Source organism: Macrobrachium rosenbergii, chromosome 25, assembly GCF_040412425.1.
Source record: "Macrobrachium rosenbergii isolate ZJJX-2024 chromosome 25, ASM4041242v1, whole genome shotgun sequence".
Taxonomy (NCBI): Eukaryota; Metazoa; Arthropoda; class Malacostraca; order Decapoda; family Palaemonidae; genus Macrobrachium; species Macrobrachium rosenbergii.
Window position 1 is genome coordinate 40,953,942 of NC_089765.1, and position 15,646 is coordinate 40,969,587.

Here is a 15,646-nt window from a genome sequence, read left to right on the forward strand (position 1 = left end):
TCCCTTCAGAGGTAAATCATAACTGTTGGAATGCTGCAGTCCATGGTTCACGAGTTGGAACTTCAGGAAATTTATAAGCCATAGAAAGTTATCTGTCCTTGAATTTGCAGTTGTCAACCAAGGAAGGTAATTTTTTAATGGCCTAGATAATGCTGAACAACCGTTATTTTATAATATTACTGTAATAGCATCTCATGCCAATGCAAAAAATATTTTAATGAAGATAATGGCAATTAGAAACAATTGTCAAACAAGGGAAGATGACAAAAATGCTTGTTATACAAGAGGATTGAAAAAGGAAAATTAAATGTTCACTGCCTTTAATTAGAGCCACCTGGATGAAACAATGAAAGAACATTAATTCTTCATAGAAGGTTATTCAGACTTTATGAAATTATGTTTATTGACAAAAGGTAATGGTTATCTTATAATCTCTGAAACAACTATAAATATAATATACTGCGGTAGCAAGAGCAAATGATGACATAAGCTTTCTTTTAGCAGTTGATGTACAGTAATTTAGTTAAACATTACCATCATATGAGCATATTACTACCAACACATTATAGCCTAGGTAATCTCTGCCATGGCCTTCTATTGGGGTGCCTTTCTAAGAACATCATCTTGTGTATCAGTAATAATTCGCCAAGCTCCCCAACCCAGATGTAAGGTACTTAGTGATTTTAATTTTTCTAATACTAAAGAGAGACAGTTGGTGTTCCATTGCAAGGTGATGCACTAGAAACTAGGATGCCTAGCAGATTAATGAATGTACAATATGTGATTCATGATCTCTTTCAAAAAATAACTTGGAGCAAGACTACATACTGGTGAGAGAAGAATACAACCTCGGTCAAATTTTCACAAATCATAAGCTGCTAGGCAACATATCCTGGTACCCCTAAACTTTGTGATCACTACCTAATATCCTAATATAGTATGTAACATTGAGTTCAACATTACACTGTATGTTCTAAAGAACCCACAATAATATAATTGTTAAAGGCTCAAGGAGAATTTTATAAAAGCTTTCGAGCCCTTCTCTGGGTTCTTCTTCAGTCAAAAAAATTACTGTATTACAAAGATGCCTCATTCATGTTATCAGTTAGATAAATTCTGTCTTATATATAAATCTCCAAGGCAGCAAGCTATGTAATGACATGAGAAAAAGAAACAATTTTTAAGGGTAACTTTGCTGAACTTAATAAAGCCCTTAGAAAGAGCTGAAATACTACAGACTGAATAAGCCAAGAAAAAAAGCAATAAATAAGAAATAACCCAAAGTTCTTATAAGCACTTAAATGAGAAAATAGCCCTTTTGAACTAAATGAATTGCTGTACTACATCATCAGAAAAAATTTGTGACAGTGTATGAGGCATTACGCATTCATATATTCAGCCCCAGATATGAATTACATGATAGAGGATCTGCCTGCAGTCTTTGGCGTAAGCAGCAGTGATCTCCCAACACTACTCATTGAAATCATACAAAAGGAAAAGATCTCTTCCCTACCAATCAGCATGGCTGTATACATGTAAGATCTATGGTATTACAGCTGATCGACCAGTCTATTATCAGAATCCAAGAATTGAACTTCAAACATGTGAGGTTATTGTGACTTCTCCTAGGCTTTGGAGAAAGTTTATCACCTCATGTTAAGCAACCATCTCAATGAAAAGCAGGTAGGTAAACTGTAGAAGCCTGGATACACGCAGTTTCCTCTTAAATTGAATGTCTCAAGTATCAGCTAATGGAGTATTATCCAAGTCAGCCCACGTTATATCAGGTATCCTGCTGGGAAGTGTTCTCACTCCAGTACTCTGTATTACAATTATTAATATCAGTGACAATCTGCAAATATTATTTATATATATAATTTTGCTGATGATTCCATGTTTCAGCTTTATCTGGCTTATGAAAACTATAAACATTTTCAAAAGGAACCAGATTCTATGGCCACAAACAAACAAAGCAGGTATAATGGGATAAATTCAAGTATATGTACTTTGGTAAGAATCTAGAAATTTCAATAATCATTTTGACTCAGATAGAAGTGGCATTACAGTAAAGCATAAAGTAAAAGAACTGGGGGTGATCACCTCTTACAACCCAAAATGATCCACCCATATCAGTAGTCTGGGAGTAGTCGTCATCTACATCTTATCATGATCAATTCTTATCAACAGAATCATAGCACATTTTCACAAGCACTCGGTATGTATGCTGAAAAAATTTTCAAAAGAGAATGAGCTTGCTATTGTGATGATTAGATTATCTATTTGCCATAGAAAATTTCTCCCTTGTATTTTCCCCGCACACAACTAACTACAGCATAGCCAAAGAATTAAGCTAGAGAATTTACTACATAAAATTGCATGTGAAAAGGTTGAACGCTTGCATAACCTTTCATACTATACTGAAGGCTATAAAACTAAGTAGCATCCAGCATAGACATGAATACTATAAAATTCTACACACCTACAAAATCAAAGCTAGCTTAGTTTAAATCTCCTGTACATTATTTATTCCACCATACTCGAGCTTAGAAATCACCAAATATTAGTGATACATTGCATAACTAACGAAGAATCCTGCAGAAAGATCCTGTGAGAATCAAAAGGGAAAATTACCAATTTCTGTAACATCAACATAGGCTACATTAATAAACATCAAATTCTGAGGACAGTAGGGAAAGAATATGGGTAGATGATTGGCAACAGGGGGAAGAAGTTTAATATCTCCACTCAGAATGAAACGGATCAGAAGGTATCCATCCTCAAAAGATCTGGATGCACTCTGTGAAGAGCTGATTTTTACAGAGATAAAAAGAACCTAAAAGAAAAATAGGATGTGTGTTCATGAACTCTAAGCTAAGTTCATCCCATAATGAAAATCAAAACCAGATACTCTTATGAAGTCATGTTATAATGAAAATTTGAGTTACTTGTATACCAGGTATTGATGCCTTTCTCAGCAAGTAATAAATAAAATCCAGCAGTGTTTCCATTGAAACCCTGAAAAAGACAGTAAAATTTGAAGAGATTTTTTTAGCTTTCCAGTATCTTATTTCTAACATTTTATGTAGATTTTTATATAGAACCTTCAAAAATTGTTGTCAGCTTGCACATGTAGATACATGTCAGTTGGATAAATTCTTACTGTTATTTATGTTTTCTTCTTTTGGTGCTTCATTCACACCAAATACATCAGTTATATAGAGCCCTTATTAGCAGTCCTAATGCCCCAAGGCATATACTACTGCATCATGAAGTCACAAATATGGAAGAAAGTCACTGTTCACTGTGTGGCCACAATGCACAGATTAGTAGTACTGTAATTTCGCATCTTTTTATCTCAGGGTTGATGACAAAGTTTTAAGAAGCTCTCCAGATTTTGGTTCTACATTTGGAAATAAGAGTTATTAATTCAAAGCAAAAGGCAAACTCTTTTGGCTGGTGTGTGTGGCAGTAATCAGAGTATATAATGAAAAGCTTGCTTTATTGATATTAATGAAAATGTAGAATCAAATGGTAGTAATTTTATTTTTTATTGAATACTGCTGGTTGCTGGGCTCCCAAGGTGTTTGTTGCATTTTGTTAGAAGGGAATCTTTTTGCTCATGTTGGAGAATTAGTAATGGTACTCCACTAGCTAAAAGAGGGAATAGCAGCTCACTGCCTTCCTATTATAATCCAATTTCCATAATATCTAAAGCTTTTGAAAATCTGGATGCTTCTGCAGAAAATATCTGTACCTTATTTAAGTTTGGCTTTTGCAAGGTCCTTGGTGTTTGTGAAGCTTTTTATTTTTTCCATTCCCACGTGCAGAAAGCTCTAGATTGTGGTCATGAAGTTCCAGACACATGGAGTTGAGGGAGTATGTCTCATTATTGCCTTGCCAAGTATATTGCAAAGAGTGATTGCTATTGAACACATTAATGATTATAAAAGTGTAAGCTGTGGAGTTATTCAAGGCAGTTCTTGGTCCACATGGGTGTAAACCATACAAGAAATATAGTTAAGAACTGAAGCTCATATCCAGAGATTTAAGAACAAATTAAGATACTGCAATTAGCCTTTTTTATAATATTTTGTTTTTTCATTATACAGAATCATTAGCTTATAAGTAATCCATTGTATTTTTTCCCAACAGTTGGTCGCACTGATCCCAATCTTGATGACTTGGGTCTGGCTTTCCTCGATATGGGTATATCCATCGCTGAACTTGAAGAGTATGTGAATAATGTTGAGTGCCCTCCATTTCCTGTGAAGCTTCCAAGTTTACCTGTGCCACGTGCTTCTAATCTGAACTTTTTGAAACCTGGGTCCAGGGAGATATTGTCCAGGCCAATACATATACATGAACATTTGCCACCAATGTATCCAGAAAGAGAAGGTAATTGTTGCTTAAAATTTTCAGATAATACTGATTATGCTAGTGTTGTTGTATGATGAATTTTAGTTTTCATGAGATGTTTTTAACAACCTAATTGTTCCTAGGGGAATACAAAACACTGCCTTTTATGTAAGAATATCCTTCAGAGCAAACTAGAATCAGTCGTTGAAATTTGGTAATAAGGTAGTTAACTGGTAGTAGGGTTTTACAGTCACCTCCTCTCAGTGGAGAAGGTGACCTGTGGTTGGATACTGGCCAACGGTTTCTCTTTGTTGAATTAGTTTTTTTTTTTTTTTTTCCAAAGTGGATTCAAGATGGAAACCTATGTTGGTTTCCATCAGAAAGGGTAGCTTCAAGCTTTAAGTTATACTGTAATTATATACATAATTTTCTCCATGTGAACTCGAACCTGGGCTATGTAGAAGTGTGGGTTCATATTAAGATGTGAACTTAATGGGAAGTGTACTTTGATATGTGGGCAATAAACTGAGTTGCTCAGCAATTCCAGGATGCACAAAGGTGAGCTAAAAACCTGGTCGTGGAAAAGGCAGATTTCCAAATATATGTCACTGCTGAACAGTAAATGTTATCTTTTTATGATCATAATTACTGAATTTATTGCACTCAGTTTTCTACTGTTGTTTTATTTGGTGAAATGGCAGCAAATTGTGCCCAGGTTGGAGATTTAGAAACATCAGTATAAACTGCTCAGTGTGGACCTTTGTATCTTATACTCATATACAGTAGTCCAATGTGAGTTGTATATAATGATTTTAGGACAAGTAATGTAAATGAGAACTAGCTCTGACCTTAATGGAAGTCCAGGGAGGGAGCAGTTGTGTTCTGAAGGAAATATTTTCCTCATATTTACTGATCCATTGAGGTGATTAGCTGTAGGTGGGAAACATGAAGGATGTTTTTTTATGAAAATGTGTCTTTGACCTGAAACTGAGTTTTGATTCCATTGGTGAATTTTGTGCAATGCCAGTAAGCAACTGCTTCCATGACCTAAGACACAGTCACAGTATATTTTGGCAATTACAGTATTAGTTTTCCCTAAGGCTTGCCAGTAGGTCCATACAGTAGTACATTTAGGTGTCAGCATATGAGCTGATTTCTTAGTTGAATTCTTTAGGGCATCATCAGTGACCTAGGCAGTCACAGCACCAGATAACCCTTAACAACTTTCTAACTCTAGCAGCAGTGATATGATTGTTGGCCTGAAAAACAAGATTGTTCAGTATGCCGATGATGCAACACTTGTGGGTATAGTCAAGTCTCCACATGTGAGAAATGAAGCATCCCACAGCCTCAATCAGGACATGGACTGGATCATGATTGGTGTAGTCAGTGGGGTATGAGGCTGAACTCCAGTAAAACAAAAACACTATTGATTAGCAGATCTTGTACAGATTTTCCACCCCATCCTCCCCTTCAGGTGAATGAGCATGAAGCTTTTAACTATTCTAGATGTTACTTTTGAGAAACATCTAATGAAAGTTTCAGCAAATGCTGCACAACAGGTAGGTATTGCTTGTGAGGCCTCATATACTGTATAGTGTATACTCATGTAATGTTCTATATTTAAAGACCAATTTTATGGCCTAAAATTTTTGGCTCAAACATTACACGAGGTATAATTTTGGAAAAATGTAAGATTTTGAGACTAGGCTAAGCTTAGGCTTTGGATTTCCCGACAACGGAAGTCAACAAAATAGCATTTCCTTCCATAACAGTTGAACTCTTTTTTTTTTTTTTTTTTTTTTTTTTTTTTTTTTTTCTCCAAGAATGAAGACAGTGGATACAAATGTTGTTTTACTTATCTGAGAATCTTATTGTTATGTTGTTTCTATATTTATGGCTGTTCTAGGCTATAATAAGCGTAGTCTACATTTCCCGAATGTAAACAAGTATTAGACGCCATTTGTATTTCATCAGCTGATATCTCTTTACTTACGTTTCACAAAGAATCATACATTTTTTTTTCTTTTGGTAAAAAGGATGTGGTAAATTCAAAAACTTAAAGCCATGCAGTACATTATGGAAAAAGCAAACATTAGTGAAGAGAGATTAAAGAATAGAGATGTATGATGATTATTCTGTTCACTAGTTACAGTGGTTGCTTGGCAAGCTTTCAGTAGTTAGAACAAATCGACTGTAATAAAAAACAGTCTGAAGTTTTTTTCCTTTTGTTTATTATAGTTAATTTTAATGATTTGAAATGAGTATATACTGATTTTTTATACATTTTTGTAGGCATATTCTAAGCTTTTAGCGTCTTAGTTTAACTCAATTTTTAGATGTCAGAATCTTAGACTAGGCTACGGTAGCGACTGCTAACATAGTGTAGGCTACCATCATGTTTTAATTCCAAATATAGAGAAACCTAGCTTAGGCGTATTGCCAGAATCAAAACTCGAACATTACATGAGGTATATGCTAAAATCCTAATATATGCAGTAAAAAATGGGGTCAAACATTACATGGAGTTGAATATTACATGAGTATATATGGTATTTATAACTGATAAAATCAGTGCAACCTGTTTTAGGTCATTTGTGCGTCCTTTACGAGAATACTTTTCTCCAGTGTGGTTGTCTGCTTCTGCCAGAGATTTATTTCTTTTGGGTAGAGTGTTTTGTGGTTGTAGGTTTCTGTTTCTTAATACAGTAGTAGCAATCATGACTTAGACCACCAACAGATGGTCTTTTGTTTGTTACTTTTTCATAAGTTGTGTTTTAACAGAGATCTTTTGCATTCACAATTGATCCCTGATCTCCTTTACTTGCCAAGAGCAACCAGATTTGCTGAACAGCATCACCAATATGCAGTAAATGTGCCTCGCTCTCAAACTACTCGGTTCCAGAGTTCCTTTATTCCTCACACCGTTGGACTGTGGAACAGATTCCCAAGAGGAATCTGTGCAATTGGAACTTTAGAAGTTCAAGCAAAGATGCAATGCTTTACTACCCAAATACTATTCTCCTTGCATTTTAATACATTTTTATCTACTTATTAATTTATTAATTCTTTTTTCTTTTTTAATATATATAAGTAAGATCTCTTCTTTCTGTATTTTCCTTTACCTCTTCTTCCTAATCAACACCATAATTTTTGGAAGCTTGAATTCCAAGTCAGTGGCCCCTGTAGGCTTGATCCATATGAATAGGTCTCATCTTCTGAATAATAATAATGATAATTAACTAGTAGAGTAAAAGGAGCAATTAACTAGTAGAGTAAAGGGAGTAATCATTTATTTATTAATTTGTTATTTGTTTGTCTTTTTTAATAAGTGATCTCTTCTTTCTGTATTTCCCATTACCTTCTGTTACTTCTTTCTAATAAACAACATTCTTTGGAAGCTTGAATTTTGTATAAGTAACTCACCAAGTAATTACATAGCAATCGGTTCCTAACCTTTTTGCGGCAGGGCTTCTATCGTTTGTGTGTAGGTGACAAGGTCCTGTCCACTATCTGGGACTCAAAGGAACAACTCAGCAGAGAGTTCAGTTCATTTCCTGCTGGCTTCCAATCAACATCGGGAGTTTTCTGCAGTTGCTTCATTGCTTTTCGGATAGTTATTTGCCCAATCTTGGTGGAGTATTCTGGATTTGTTGTTTTGTGGCTTTCAGTCATTGGTGAATTGTTGTTTCTGGTTAACTTTTAAGTATTTGCTTCTGATCTGAGGGTTATAAAGCTAGGTTAACCAAGTTTTCGTACGATTCTCATACGAAGTGCGCTAAATTTACGGGCAAGAATGTAGTAAGGATAATACTTGCATAGAGTGTCAGGACTGGGGGGATAAGAAATGGAAAACCGTGAAATCTCATCTAGAAAAACTTGAAAGAGATAGGAAGAGGAAAGCAGCCCTTAGGGCTAAGAATAAGACAAATACAGATTCTACTCCTTTGGCTAATGTAGGGGATGACTCCTCCAATTCCTCTTGTTTCTCCCATTCTGAGTCCTCTTTGTTTACCATATACTCTGGTTCCAGGTTCCCATGATTCCGTCCTAGTGCCATGGCCAGCCTCGAATCAAGGTTCGATCAGAAGTTTGGTTTATTATCCAATACCATTATGGAAATGGGATCGGCTATTAGATCTCTAATGTAGAAGAATGTGAATAATAAAAGTGCAGTGAGAAGTGAGAGTATTGTGAGTGTTGAGTACATGGCTGTCCGTCCCACCAGTGCTCCTAGATGAAGGTCCCTGTCCCGCTCCCCCGCACCGAGGAGAAGACATACAAGAGGTCCAAGGGATGCTGGTGGGGTTTGCCCACAGGCAGTCGCCCCCTTTGTCGAGCCCATCGTTCGTTCCCATGCTACAACTAAGCCCCATTGGAAAGGTGTTCCAGTGCATCAGCTTTCCTCAGATTCGGAAGCTCCCAGCCCGTACAAGAAGCTCCCTTATCGCTTCTCTGCTTCTTCATGACCGCTCAAGAGACATGCAGATCTTGGCGATACCTCTCCTCTGGCAGTCAAGAGGTACAGGGAGGCTAGCCACAAACTTCCTGCAGCTTTCAGGACCAACTTGCTTCTCCAGCTCGCCCTCTTCATTCATTAGGAGACAGTCCTGAGTGCCATAAGTGCCTGAAGTGCCTGACTTCTTCCGAGCCCCCAGCGCCCGCCTACTCGCGCCAGACTTCCACTTTCGAGCACCCAGCGCCAACTCCCGAGCTTCCAGCACCAACAGCTGAGCGCCCAGCCACTGCTGCTGGGCACCAAGCTTCTTTCTCTCTTAAGCCGCTATCATCAGCGGTTCAAGAAGATTTGTTAGCCCCACTCAAGCATCAATTGACTGGGCTTATGGGTTTTTTTGAAGAAAACCTCTTCAGTTCCCAAAACCAAGGACAAATCTGTGTCACCTATCTCTTCAGAGGAGGAAGAGGTTGTTCAGGATACGGTCCCCTCTTCAGCTTACTCGTCTCTTTTGTGATTTCTCTGGGATAGCTTTCCAGATTTCCTCGTTCCTGCTGGTCCTACTTCTCCAGCTTCTACCTTCCTCATGAGAAAGCAGTCGTTAGAGGGTACCAGGTTACCCAAGCTAGTTCTTTCCTCCTCCTCGAAGAAGGCTTTCCGAGAAGTTCATGACTGGCTAGCCTCTAAGAGAGAGCAGGGCAAAGCAATATTCACCTTTCCGCCCAGCAAGTTATTGAAGATGAGGTACTCGTTCTATGCCACCGAGGAAGAACCTTCCTTGGGAATCTCTGCCTCCTCCCATGGGGACTTCTCCGGTCTGGTGGATTCGGCTCGTAGAACAGCTTTTTCTACTGCCAAGATAATGTTTTCCTCCCCTGAACTTGATCTCCTTATTAAGAATATTTTTAAGGTTTTCGAGATTTTTAGTTTTCTCAGTTGGGCCATCGGGGCTGTAGCGAGAAAGATCAAAGAACTGTCCTGATCTCGCTGAAGGCTTTTCCTCTGACTGGCTGGGATTTCTTTCATGCTCAGATAGGGCAGTTAGAGACGGCTCTTCGGAACTCATCTCTCTCTCTTTTAAATGGGTGTGCTAAAAAAGAGGGAGCTCTGGTGTTCTTTCACCTTGAAATGAGTCTCGCTGACACGGAAGTCAGCTTTGCCTTTCGCACCTTTAGATAAGTCTCATCTCTTTCTGCAAGTCACAGTGAAGGAGATTCTTTCAGACTTGCAGAAGAAGTCTACCATTGACCAGTTACCACAGTCCACTAGACGTCCGAGGGAGTCTGTGCCTTCCATGTCGAGATCGTTCTCCCCTCTACAGTTTCAGCCCTTTCGAAAGTGAGGGCAAGATGAAAACCCAGACTAGACCCAGCTCAAACTTGCGACCTCTTGTGAAGCCCATTAAGAAGTCGTCCTTCAAGACTAACCCCAAGAAATGACAACTTAGTCCTCCGCGCCCAAGTAGAAGCCAGACTTCTAAATTTTTTGGAAGGAATGGGAGTGCAGGAGGTCAAGGTTCTCAAGGAGAGCGACACCATTCCTTTCGTGAAAACTCCTTCCTTAGTAACATCTCCGATCGCCTTGACAGCATATTCAAAAGGCTCCGCGAAGTTTTTGGCCCTCTCTCAGGAAGTCGATTCCCTGTTTATCAAGGGAGGGGTGGAAGAGGTGCTAGATCTCCACTTAGAAGGTTTTTACAATCGCCTTTTTGTGGTTCCAAAGGCCTCAGGGGGCCTGGAGGCCTGTTCTAGGTGTAAGCACCTTGAATGCGTTCGTACTAAAGATGAAGTTTCATTTGGAGACCATTCGTTGAGTCATGTCTTCAGTGCAACAGGGCGACTGGATGGTCATCCTAGATATGCAGGATGCGTATTTTCATGTTTCTGTTCATCTGGACTCTCAGAAATTTCTACGCTTCATTTTTCAGGGCTGAGTACTTCAGTTCCGGGCACTGTGCTTCAGTTTGTCGGTGGCCCCGCAAGTTTTCACATGAATCCTGGCTCCTCTATGGAATTGGCTTCACCTTCTGGGAATCAACATCAACTTACACCTGGACGATTGGCTTCTCCGCTCTTCATCGGAGGAAAAGTGCTCAGAAGACTTGAGAGGAACTCATCGCCTGATGGAGGAGTTAGGCATTCTCATAAATGAGAAGAAATCCCTTATGACACTGACTCAGGAGATTCCCTATTTATGGATGATACTGAACTCACGGACTTTTCGGGCTTTTCTGTCGCCCAAAAGAGTCGACAACTGCCTTCAGACTGTCTGTCAGTTCCTTGCTCTTCCTTCCTGCTCGGCAGGACAGTGGATGAGTCTTCTAGGGACCCTCGCATTAGTAGAGCAGTTTGTAAAATTAGACAGACTGCACATAAGACCCTTTCAGTTTTTCCTGAAAGCATACTGTTGCAGAAAGACCCAACCAGTCTCTTTCGTCTTCCCGATTACGTCGGAAATCAAAGAGGATCTCCAGTAGTGGTCATGCGAAGAAAGACTTCAGGAAGGGAAGTCTCTTCTTCCAGTGAGCTCCGACCTTCAATTTTATTCAGACACCTCTGGCCTAGGCTACGATGCTCTCCTGGACAGCCAGGAAGTCTCTAGAACATGGACAACAGTACAACGGAAGTCTCACATCAATGTGAAGGAACTGAGGGCAGTTCACCTGGGCCTTCAGTCCTTCTCGGATCTAGTCTGCGGCAAGAAGATAGTAGTGCATGCGGACAACACCACTGCATTTCTTACGTTCCAAACAGGGAGACACTCATTCCTTCTCTCTGTACGAGACGGCGAGGGATCTCCTGTGGGTGGAGGAGAATCAAGTCACTCTTGTCACCTGGTTCATTCAAGGGAGAATGTACGTTATTGCGGACAAATTAAGCCGCCTAAGACAGGTCTTTCCGACAGAATGGACCTTAGACCTGTTAGTCTGCGACAATCTGTGGAGACTATAGGGCAAGCCCCACAGTGGAACTCTTCACAACATCGAGAAATCACCGTCTTCCACTCTTTTGCTCTTCGGTTCCAGATCGTCAAGCATGGGCAACAGGTGCCATGCTTTTGGAATGAACAGGCTTAGATGTGTACATCTTCCCTCCCTTCGGGATGATCAGGGAGGTAGTCAACAAGTTGTCAGCACATCAGATCACCTCCATGACCCTAGTCGCTCCCTTTTGGCCGAACAAGAAACAGTTCCCAGATCTGATTTGGCTTCTGGTGGACTACGCAATACTCCTTCCACAAAAACGGTTGTTGCTCAGACAACCCCACTTTCTCAGATTCCACTAAGGGTTGTCTGCTCTGGCCCAGACAGGCTTCAGACTGTCAGGCGCCTCATCAGAGCAAAAGGCTTTTCGAGACAGGCTGCAGTGGCGAGTGAGAGGTGCAGATAAGCATCTTCTACAAAGCTTTACCAATTCAAATGGGCAGTCTTCAGAAGGTGGTGCAACCGCTATAACGTCTCTTCTTCTGAGGCATCTGTAAGTCAAATAGCTGATTGTTTTATATTCCTGAGGTTTGTCAGGAAGTTATCAACCTCTACCATCAAAGGGTATAGGTCGATGCTCAGCTCAGTTTTTAAACACAGAGGAATGGGTCTGTCTTCTAGTCAAGATATCGGTTACTTGATCAAATCCTTCAATACGTCTAAGAAAGAAAGTTCATACAGCATCTCTTGGAACTTAAGACGTTGTACTGAAATGACTTTCAGGTCCTCAGTTCTCTCAGGAGTCTCACCAAGAAGACACTCTTTATAGTGGCTCTTGCTACTGCCAAATGTATTAGTGAGTTACAGGCGATAGACAAGAGAGTAGGATTTGCACATGGGGACGCAGTCTGCTGTCTCTCTCTTTCTCTCTTGGTTTCCTCGCTAAAAACGAGGACCCTTCCAAGCCCTGGCCTAGATCCTTCGTCATCAAGAATCTTATGGATGTCTTCGTGCCTGAGGAAGAAGAAAGACTTCTCTGTCCAGTGAGGTGTCTCAGGTACTACCTTCACAGGACGGAAAAGATTAGGGGACCTTTGAGCAACCTCTGGTGCTCTTTAAGAAACCCGGTTCGTCCGCCCTCCAAAAATGCCATTTCCTTTTTCCTGAGAGTTGATATCAAAAGCCTTTCCGTTAGTTAAGGTTAAGGCTCACGAAATTAGGGCAGTCGCAACTTCCCTGGCATTTAGACATAATTGTCTCACTCTATTATCTTGCTGTCGACGTTCTGGAGATGCAAGTCCATTTTCTTCTCACACTACCTCAAGGACATAGAGACCGTGTTTGAAAATTGTAACACTTTAGGACCTTTATCCATGGCTGGCATGGTGTTAGGAGAGGAAGCATAGGGAACTCTCTGTTCCTTTGCTATCCACTTGCCTTGACTTAAGGTTTTGAGTCGATGGGGAGCCTGGGGGTACTTTGTACCTAGAATACCCACCAGTTTCGTTGTTAATGGTTTGGGTTATGGTTTTAATTCTGTGGTGTAGGTGATAGCGTTGTTATTTTGTATTCTGGTTTTCGCCCAGGGCAAGGGCATCTTTTTAAACTTTGTCAGCATATGGTGTACTTCCTCCGCTGCAAAGTTCCCACTAATGTAGGGGCGACCCTTGGCTACACTGCCACGCCCACTACAAGTTGAGAGAAGCGCCAGCCAGAGACAGTACCTACCTGCAGCAGCTCTCTCAACAGTAAGGAAACAACAAACATTTATTTAATGTTAGCAACCTTTCTATTTCAAATTCATTACTTACTTAATGATTTGGAGTAGAATATGCCCATGCTCTTTCCCACCTCCTAACAGTGTGGAATCAGCTATGTAATTACTTGGTAAGTTACTTATATAAAAATGACATTTTTTGATAAAAAAGTTTTAACTATACCTACCTGGTAATTACATGATAGGAGCCATCCCTCCTCCCCTTGCATGGATATTAGAGTATGAAACTAATTGAGCACTTTGCTGAGTTGTTCATTTGAGTCCTAGATAGTGGACAGGACATTGTCACCTACACACAAATGATAGAAGCGCCGCTGCGCGAATTTTGAATTTTTAAGCTGCCATAGGTTAGGAACCAATAGCTATGTAATTACTTGGGAAGTATATATAAAACTTTATTTTATCATAAAAATGTCATTTTCAGGTCACTGGACCCTGTGGACTTGTTTTATTTGAATAGGGTCCATCTATTGAAAAATGATAATACAGTACTGTAATTGTTTCCAAAGGAATACAAAGCACAAGCTTGGAAATAGTCTTTGAATTTGTAACAAATTCGGTTGGTAATGGCAAGTGAGTGAGAGGTATTCTCCCATTCAGCCCCCCTTAACCATCAGTTTTCCCACCTTGTTACCAACTGTCAGATTGATCAAAATGATAGACATTCACCAGAAGACACTGTGTAAGCTAGGTAATTACGTGAAACTTGGGTTTGTGCCAAGAGCATGCAGACATAATTAGGAATAATTGACTTAACAGTAAATCATCTAGTCTGAATCAACAAGGGTTGTTGGATGAGCTGATTACAAAATCGAGGTAAAAGTACAGATAAATGGGGGATAGATTGAGGTAGGAAATATTAAGTCGAAAACTGACTATGTGTAAATCACAAGTTTAACAAGATCTTATTCTGTGTGAAGAGCATGAATAAGAGTAAAAAAATTTTTAAAGTGAACTGGAAAAGGCTAGGATACATAAATGCTCATGATTGTTAACGCAGCAAAGAAAAAGGGGGAAAATCCCAAATGAATAAAACCACAAAATATACTCTGTTAACAAGAAAAAATTCACTAGGCTTAAACAGAAGTGAAGCATAAAAAATGATGTTACAAAACTGTTACAGTTCAAATGCTGTAATTCACTATTTGGTAGAAATCACAAAATCACCATATGCATATCCTGTCTGTGATGCTTCAAAGTTCCCGAGTTTTACAAAAATTTAACAGCCTGTTCCTATCGAAATAATACCTACCTCTTTAAGGACTGCTCTGTACACAACTTGGGCTAAAGAAAAGGATTGTAGATAACAGCATTCTGAACATCAGAGTATTATAGCTGTAAATTTTTTTCATTGGATATATTTGATAAACTTATTTCCTCAAGCGCCGCTACAGAGCATCAAAATGTAGGAAAAGAATTACGGAATCATTACCTGAGATTTCAGGCTAGTTATCCACTCAGCCAAGGAGTTTTCTTTCAGGTAAGTATAATCTGGTGATAGAAAATCGAAGATATTACTTACAGGAGTAATTGTAAGATAAAATAATTTACAGAGTAATATACACAATACAACTTACATATACTGAATTACAATGAAGATTAACTAATGAATATGCATAAATGTATATGTAAGTAAAAAAGTTTATTACCCTGTCTCCTTATCAGGTCATTATTATTTTTTTTTTTTCAGAACAATTGAAAGCATATTTATTTTTACTTCATAGTGACACAACTTTATGAATTGAATACAATGAAGATGTACATATGTATAGAAAATCAACTCTGTATGAATCTCAGTTTTGGGGTACTTAATATTTTTTTTTTTTTTCTGAATACTCTTATATTTTGATGATGATTAAAAGTTGTCTCAGAAATTAGTCATTGAAATTCAGTGAAACTGACAGGTAATGAAATACTGTACTGTATATATCTACTGAAGGTTAAATTATTTGGCTTTGGTCAAAACTTCCTGAGATGGAATTTTTTCATGAATTTAAAAATGCAAGAATTAAAAATATGACATGAACTTTGAGGCCAAATTGTTTGGTTTCCTTTTGCATATACTGTATATTAAACATTGATTGAAGAATGTGTAAAAATATGAAGGAAATTACTTCAGACATAAGCTCAAAAT

The 15,646-nt window shown here is 38.9% G+C and overlaps 1 protein-coding gene across 2 annotated transcripts in view; it reads left to right on the top strand.

Annotated features, from left to right (window-relative positions):
- Nucleotides 1–15,646, top strand: part of Taf3 (TBP-associated factor 3) — a 161,747-nt gene that overhangs the window by 1,998 nt on the left and 144,103 nt on the right. For both annotated transcript variants that reach the window (XM_067127472.1, XM_067127473.1), the window contains exon 2: nucleotides 4,153–4,395. In XM_067127472.1, the coding sequence (XP_066983573.1) occupies nucleotides 4,153–4,395 (243 nt within the window). The remainder of the gene's footprint in view (nucleotides 1–4,152; nucleotides 4,396–15,646) is intronic.